At 57.6% G+C, this 8,013-nt stretch overlaps 1 protein-coding gene across 1 annotated transcript; it reads right to left on the minus strand.

Annotated features, from left to right (window-relative positions):
• Positions 1–3,278: 3,278 nt before the first annotated feature.
• On the minus strand, positions 3,279–4,813 carry HSPB1 (heat shock protein family B (small) member 1). Its single transcript, XM_042921601.1, has 3 exons — positions 4,294–4,813; positions 3,706–3,769; positions 3,279–3,599 (listed from the first exon to the last, which is right to left on the minus strand). The coding sequence occupies exons 1-3, from the start codon at positions 4,655–4,657 to the stop codon at positions 3,410–3,412; spliced, it is 618 nt and encodes a 205-aa protein (XP_042777535.1). The 5' UTR covers positions 4,658–4,813; the 3' UTR covers positions 3,279–3,409.
• Positions 4,814–8,013: the final 3,200 nt, after the last annotated feature.

Below are 8,013 nucleotides of genomic sequence, written 5' to 3' on the forward strand. Positions count from 1 at the left end.
TGGGTGGCTCAGTCTGTTAAGCATCTGACTCTCGATCTCGGCTCCCATCATGATCTCAGTTTGTGAGATCGAACCCCATGTCCGCCTCTGTGCTGACAGCACGGAGCCTGCTTGGGATTCTCTCTCTCCTTCTGCCCCCACCCCACTCTCTCTCTCTCTCAAAAGAAATAGGGGCGCCTGGGTGGCGCAGTCGGTTAAGCGTCCGACTTCAGCTCAGGTCACGATCTCGCGGTCCGTGAGTTCGAGCCCCGCGTCAGGCTCTGGGCTGATGGCTCGGAGCCTGGAGCCTGTTTCCGATTCTGTGTCTCCCTCTCTCTCTGCCCCTCCCCCGTTCATGCTCTGTCTCTCTCTGTCCCAAAAAATAAATAAAAAACGTTGAAAAAAAAAAATTAAAAAAAAAAAAAAAAAAAGAAATAAAATAAACTTAAAAAAATAAATAAATAAAGCAGGATGTTTAAACCTCTCCACTGTGGTCGCCTACACTTAGCGTGGCCTGCAGGGCCCTCTGAGATGGGCCCCACTCACCTCCCTCACTTGCCCTCTTGCTCTCCTTCCTCCAGCCTGACCTTGCCAGTTTGCCAGCCCTGGCCTATGTGATTCCCCCTTGCCTATCCAAGGGTCACTTCTGGAAATCCCTTTTTCCTACTCCACTAAGACCCCACAGGATGTCCTGCCCCCCCCCCCCCACCCCATCTCTAATGGTATAATACTACTTGTCACTGAGAGGTTTCCTCCATTTGGTCCCTTGAGCAGAGACTCAGACTGACTGGCTGGGTCCTATGCCCAGAGGCAGGGCCAACAGGGATGCAGATTTCACAACTGGGAGGGAGAGAGAAAAGGAGAGACCCAGGGATTGGTCTGGAACTGAGGATGGCTTGTGCACTCCACAGATCCTAGGGAGGCTGGAGCTGGTGAGAGGTGGCCACGGGGACTTGAGGTCCTCATCAGCCTGGAGCACAGAGCATTGCCTCTCAGGCACCCTTCTGCTGAGCAGTGGGGCCCTATTGCTAGCATTCATTGAATCAAGGCCAATGTCTGTAGTCTGCAGACCTGAAGGACATCCGAGGCTTTTAGAGAGGGCCCGACTGAAAATCAGGGAAAGGCCTGGAGAAGCTTGGAAATGCTCTTGGACCACAGCGGGTGTCCCAGTGCCCAGTGCCAGCCTGTCCCGGTGGAAACCTGCAGACATGAGCCAGCCAGTCTACCCAGGGGTGCTGGCCCAGACCCCATACCTGAGTGGTGGTGCTCTGGGCATAGGGCCAGCCCAGCCTCGGACTCCCCTCTTGCCTCTGCCCCATGGTGGCCCAGGCAGGCTACAGTTTTCCTTGTCTTCTACTTCGTTTCCTCTGGAAACTGGGGCCTGTTTCCTTTGCAGGAACTGAATCCCTTCCCGCCCACCTACCCTGTGCCCAGCTGTGTCCCAAGTGATGGCCTGAACCCTCAAGACCTCAAAGCTGCTGCCCTTGGACTCACTCCTGTGGTAGGCACTGACAGTCCCCTGAGCGCTGACCTCTACCTGCCCCAGGCCATGGCCTTGGACACTAGGATCCCTCAGCCCCCTCGAGCAGCCCTGGCCCCTAGGCTCACTGCATCCCCCTTCTGCTGTGGCCCCACCGAGCCTCTTTCGGTTGTACTTCAAGCTTGAAGCGTGGGACACTTCCATATGCCCTCCTCCTCTCCAGCCTTCCTGTCTGAGCTAATCTGCCCTCCCCTGCCTCAGGGCCACACTGATGTCCCTACCCCCCCCCCTCCAGGACTAGCCATGTGGACCCGGGCAAGTCCATTCACTTCTTTGAGGCTGGCGGCGCCCAGGTGGAAGGCAGGACCAGCCACACCTCTTGACGCGGGGATTGACGCGAGGATTACCTTGTCAAGCTTGGCACCAGCTTTCCCACACTTCCAGTTCGCTGGCAGCCTTGCTCCCACTCTGACAAGACGTGAGGAGGCAGCCACACCCCTGGAGGCCAGGGCCATCCTGCTGCCAGCCAGATGGGAGCTGGCGAGCAGAGTGAGGGCGAGCCCCGGACAGGCTGATTCAGTTGGGACCACAGGAATGTGGACACGTCCAGGAGACACCTGAGATGTGGCATGCGTGTTGTCAGGGAGGAGGATGGCAGATTGAGGAGATAGGAGCTCAAGAAATGAATAGTGGTAGGGCTGGGTAGATGGGGCAGTGCCCTGGCCAACAGGCCCAGACCTGTGCTGCCAGCCGGGCCGGCACAATCCTCGTTCCATGCGTTTATTTATTTCCCTTGTTGGCTGCCCTCCAGGTCCAGCGAGGCGTTCAAAGCCAGGGACCCGCTTTGGCCTCCTGCCTGCTCCAGATTGTGGTATCCCAACAGGGAGCCCCGCACCAAGCAGTGGCAATTAAGGAGCTGCGCAGTGTTGAGGGTAACGCACTCGTGTGTATGTGTGCACGTGGCTGCTCTCACAGACCCCGGGCAAGTCGGGCTGTGGGCTCAGAATGTCACAGTGTCTTGCCGCAGCTTCAGGCTCCGTGACCTTGTAGGTGGAGATGGTGTGGGATCTCTCAAGTTCTCAGAGACTTCACCCTGGGCTCCCAAACCCCCATCTGCTCTGTTCCTCTCCCAGATCCCTCCGAACCCTTCTTGGGCCAGGTGAGATGAGAGGGTGGTGGGTAGGACGAGGGCCAAGGAGAGGACCCAGGTAGGTGTGACTCTTCCTACCTGGGCTCGTCAAGGCAGGCCCTTCCTGGAGTGCACGTCTTCCCTGTCAGGGTCTTTGCCTCTTTTCCATCAAAGCCTGGGCCGCACTGCCCTCACCGTCTGCAGAGCGCCCTTGACCTGAGAGCCCAGGCCTGCTTCCTGCATGCGTGGGCACTGGGGGATGGAAACTTCGACAAGGTCAACCTCCTCTCAGAAAGTCACCTGGAGTGCTACACCTCCCATACCTTCTACAAGGTCCTGCCCCTCCTGGGGAGAATAGTGAAGTCTCACTGAAGTCAGCAAGGGACTCCGAGCTCCCAAGAAGCTCCCCTCCCCCGGCCCTGCTCTGTCCCTCTGCACCTGACTGCAGCCTCTGAGTCCCTGACTGCCCAAGCCTGGACCTGGTTTCCCCCATCACAGCTGGTTACAATCATTTCTTCTCTCTTCGTGGACTCAGGGCCTAGCATGGGGCTCGGCACACAGGAGACCCTGGGCAAAAGTGATCAGTGTGTCAGCCAGCAAATGGCACGGAACCCCAGGCCATTAGAGAGGGCCCAACTGAAAATCAGGGAAAGGCCTGGAGAAGCTTGGATCTGAGGCAGAGGCAGAGGCTGGCAGTTGCTTCAAACTTTATTTGAGAAAAACAGAAGGTTAACGTATCAAAAGAGCATACAGGTTGGTGGGTGGGGATGGTCAGTGATGGCTACTGAGGCAGGGGGCAGTGGACAGCAGGGCTAAGGCCTTTACTTGGCTGCAGGCTGCTCCGACTTCCCAGCTTCTGGGCCCCCAAGCTGGGCACGTGCCTCGAAGGTGACAGGAATAGTGATTTCTGCCGACTGTGTGGCTGGCTTGGGCATGGGGGCCTCCACGGTGAGCGTGCCCTCAGGGGACAGGGAGGAGGAGACCAGAGTGGGGTCCACACCAGGGGGCAGCCTAGACAGACAGAGGAGGAAGACAAGAGTTACACCCCCATGCCTCACTGCCCCCCTCCGCCCCGCACCCCTCTTCCCGCCCCCCTCAATCTGGGGCCAAGACTCACGTGTATTTGCGAGTGAAGCACCGGGAGATGTAGCCGTGCTCATCCTGACGCTCTTCGTGTTTGCCTAGGGGGGAAGGAGGGGGGGGAAGAGAAGGAGGTCAGAAGCTGCGGGGAGGGGCCCGCCCAAATCCACACATGCCCCAGTGAGTGGCCAGACTAAGCCCGAGGCCCCTCAGAAGCTTCTGGAAAGTTGGGTTCAAAGTAGGGTGGGGCTGGGCGCGGCGCCAAGGAAGCGCACACGCCCCCTCTGCGGACCCGGGCTTAGGGCAAGCAGCAGGGCCAGAGCCAGTCAGTCCCCTCTTCCCCGGGCCTGCGGGTGGCCCCGCGGAGATCTGGTCATTTGGGGGCGGGGCTGGAGGTCTCCTCCGGAAGGGGCCATTTCTTCCCTCAAATAGAGCACTTTTCGGGCCAGAAGGGCCCTGAGGAAGCACACGCAGTCCCCTTTCCAGAGCCGGAGCCGGAGCCTGGGGGCAGGGTGAGTCCCAAGTCTTCCGGGTCCCTTGGTGGAGTTTCCCTGCCCAGTTCCCCCGCGCCCACGGCTCAACCTCCCACCCCGCCCGCTTGGTCCCCGCAGGGCCGGGGGCTCACCGGTGATCTCCACCACGCCGTCCTTGGTCTTGACCGTCAGCTCCTCGGGGGCGAAGTGGTTGACGTCCAGGGACACGCGCCAGCGGTCGGCCGTCTGCCGGATCTCCGAGACGCCGCTGCTGAGCTGCCGGCTGAGCGCGCGGCTGTAGGCGGGCGCGGCCACCGCGGCGGGGCCCTCGACCGCGGGCAGCGGGCGCACGTAGCCCGGCCAGCCGCTGTGGCCCAACCACTGCGCCCACTCCTCGGGCAGCCGGGGCAGCCCGAAGGCCTGGTCGAAGAGGCGGCTGTGGGCCGGGTACCAGTCGCGGAAAGGGTCCCAGCTGGGGCTCCGCAGGAGCGAGAAGGGCACTCGGCGCTCGGTCATGTTGGCTCTGCTCCGCGCGTCTGGCTGAGGCTTGGAGAGAGAAGTGCGGAGCGGCGGCCCCGCGGCGCTTTTATGCGTCTCCAGCCGGGTATTTTTAGCAGGCGGTGTTTCAGGTCTCTATTAAAGGCAATGACGGGCTGGGGGCAGCCCCTCCCCCTGCATTCCTCCCCTGCACTCGGGGCGGGGGCGGGCCGAGGAAGGCCCTGCCCACATCTGGAACCTTCTGTTGTTTGACAAAACAAATGACTGGAGCACCGGTGCTGGTGCAGTGCCCGCTGCAGGACACTCGCGGGCCTGGACGGTAAAGCGCTGGGTGGCGCGGCTGGTGGTCAGTCCTATCCCTTTGCCCTGGAGGACAAAGCCCAGAGAGGCTGGGCTACTTGTCCCAGGCCACGGGTATCTAGAAGTGGCAGAGCCGGGATTTGAACCACAAGGTGTCTATGAAATAATGTCTTTAAAAGCAGCGTGGTGTCGTCGATGAGAGTGTGGGCTCTGGAGCCAGGCTGTCTGACTTCACATCCTGGGTCTGCCACTAACTGGGTGGATGTGCCCAAGTCAGACTCTGTGCCTCAGTTTCCCTATCTGGAAAATGGAGATGGTGATGATGATGATGATGATGATAAAAATGCTTACATCGTTGGGTTGATGTGAGAATTCAGCAACTTAAAGCAAGTAGAGATTTTAGGCCAGGGCCAGCGCCTGGTACCTGCTCATTGTTCATTGTTGTTATTTTATCTATCTGCAGTTAAAGGGGGGAAGAGGAAGGAGAGTGTGTTACGTATCTCTGTTGCAGAGGCAGTGACCCAGGTCGGAAACCCAGTGCTGACAGGGGGTCAGGAGGGAAGTTGTTGCAAATCCCCCCATATATCTTATTTTTCCTCGAGGAGCCCTGGACCGGGAACTTGAAAGGCAGTAACTCTGAATTTAGCCTGGGCTTTGCTGTTGACTTACTGTGATTTGGGGCAAGTCCCCTCCTTTCTCCAGACCTCAGTTTCCTTTTTTGTAGATTATTATCTCAAAGTCCCTTTTGTTTATGATTCCCACAGGACCAAGGGAGGGAGAGCGCTAGGCGGTACATTTCTCTCAAACTTGCTTGGAGCCTGAGGCCTGCCCTTGGGCCCCTACCTCCTGTCTGACCACCTGTGAGATCCAGGCCCCCACCTCCCACCTCTGGGAGAGGGTGCTGCACCTAGGCTCCTGCCATAATCCTGACATTCCCTGTCTCCTGCTTTCATAGGCATGACCCCCCTCCATTCTTTCTCCTGATTTATACCCTATTATCCCTCCTTTTTATTTTTTTAATGTTTGTTTATTTTGAGAGAGGGAGAGAGAATAAGCAGGGGAGGGGCAGAGAGAGAATCCCAGGCAGGCTCCATGCTGTCAGTGCAGAGCCCGACTCGGGGCTCAAACCCACAAACCATGAGACCATGACCTGAGCTGAGATCAAGAGTCAGATGCTTAACTGACTCAGCCACCCAGGTGCCCCTATCCCTCCTTTTTAGATGAGGAAACTGGAGTTCAAAGAGATATAGTGACTGGCGTACTGTCTCCTGTGAGACGCTAGCACAGTGAGCCTCTTGCCTCTCTAGTGCCCTAGCTCTTACCCTTGTGAGGCTCCTGCTTTGGAGTCCTCCACTTCTGCTCTTTAGGAGGCCCACTCTGCTTAATGCCCCTTTCCCAGGGCTGTGCTGAGGCTGAACCCCAACCAGTTTTACAGGGAGCCCTGTAGATACCTGAGAAACTAGAAGCCAGACTCCAGCCACTCGCTTTAATGAGCTCAGGGTAGCAACAAATCTCATGCCTTCTCTGTGTCTGTTTCCTCTTCAGGAGAGAGCTCCTGGATGCTTTTCTTTCTTTCTTTCTTTCTTTCTTTCTTTCTTTCTTTCTTTCTTTCTTTCTTTCCTTCTTCCTTCCTTCCTTCCTTTCCTTCTTTTCTTTCTTTCTTTCCTTCTTTCTTTCTTTCTTCCTTCCTTCCTTCTTTCCTTCCTTTCCTTCTTTCTTTCTTTCTTTCTTTCTTTCTTTCTTTCTTTCTTTCTTTCTTTCTTTCTTTCTTTCTTCCTTTTCCATCTCCTCCCCATCTAGGAAGAGCAGGGGCCAGGGCATGAGTCTGAGGTTGTTCTGGTCACCTCTGAGCTCCTGGGACTTTTGTGGGCCAATGGTACAAGGTAGATGGAACCCCTGTTTCTGTTCCACCTCCCTTGCTGGGTCATGTCATGGGCCCAGTGGGTCTCCTTTGGGAGCTACTGGCTGCCCCCCCCCCCACCCCTGGCCCACAAGGGTTTCAGCTTTAGCGAGCCCCAGGCCTTCACTCCCTGGCACTCCCAGGCCCACCCATCCCAAGCTCTGTAAAGTGGAGGTGAGGTCAGGAGCCAGGGAGGGCCCTTGTCCGCCCCTGCTTGCCCACCTTGGCCCAGACTGGAGCCCAGGAGCCCCACCCTACAGGGAGCTGTCAGATGTGGTCATGGATGCTTTCAAGTGTGGTCCTGCCCGGCCCAGCCACGTTCTGGGTGGGGGCTGCTGGGCTGCCTCCCTGCCAACACTTTGTAGACAGAAGCTCCCTTCGTAGCTCCCTGCATCTTGCCCGAAGCCAGGGTGGGGAGGGTCCATTCCTGTTGCCCCAGCCAGGGAAGTTGTGTAAGCCAGGGCCCAACAGTTCCTAGCACCCTGCCCATGGTGGGTGGGGGAGGGCAGGTCTGAGAGTTCATATCAATCTTCAGCGGGTCAGTTCTTGAGGGACCCTGCCAATCACAAGGGAAGGGACGTGGGTGGCTCTGGGTGGTGGTAAGGGGGTGGAGTGGGGGACAAACTGGGTTTTGGAGTCAGACAAGCCTGGGCTTGAATCTGGGTGCTGCTGTTCACTGGCCTGGTGACCTCTCTGAGCCCGCCGACCCCATCTGCAAAGCGTCGGCAATAATAAGGCACCCGCGTTGCCGGGCGGTGGTGAATCTCAAATGTAGTAATGTATGGAAAGTGCCTGGCGCTCAGTAAGTGCTCATTGTTTTTAAGGAAAGAGGTCCTTTCATTTTGGATACTGAGATTTAGGCTAATGTGAATTACCCAGTTGTATGCATTCTAGAGCAGGTCCAAGTATCTTATCAAAGTCTCGTTTCTGAGATGAGAAAACGGAGTTAGAATTGCCCCAAGGTCACAAAGCTGGTAAGGGGGCGGGACGGGGTGGTGGGGGAGTGGATTGGAACTCAAGCCTCCTGACTGAGGGGAGAGACTTTCCGAGCTGTCCAGGGAGGGCTGTGGTCTGTGAGCTTGTGGGTGCAGGGGGAGGTGTGCAGCCAAGGGGGAGGGAAGGTCGGGCCAGCCTCTCTCGAGTCCCTTGCCGCCCTGACCAGGCCCCCTTTCGG

The sequence above is a fragment of the Panthera leo genome, chromosome E3 (assembly GCF_018350215.1).
Source record: "Panthera leo isolate Ple1 chromosome E3, P.leo_Ple1_pat1.1, whole genome shotgun sequence".
In the NCBI taxonomy this organism is placed as follows: Eukaryota; Metazoa; Chordata; class Mammalia; order Carnivora; family Felidae; genus Panthera; species Panthera leo.

Excerpts from the sequence above, each read along its gene's own strand:
- HSPB1 (XM_042921601.1), bottom strand. The coding sequence starts at position 4,657 with ATGACCGAGCGCCGAGTGCCCTTCTCGCTCCTGCGGAGCCCCAGCTGG. Across the intron at positions 3,770-4,293 it reads CGGCGTGGTGGAGATCACCG|GCAAACACGAAGAGCGTCAG; the intron begins GTGAGCCCCCGG and ends CTTCCCCCCTAG. Across the intron at positions 3,600-3,705 it reads TGCTTCACTCGCAAATACAC|GCTGCCCCCTGGTGTGGACC; the intron begins GTGAGTCTTGGC and ends CTGTCTGTCTAG.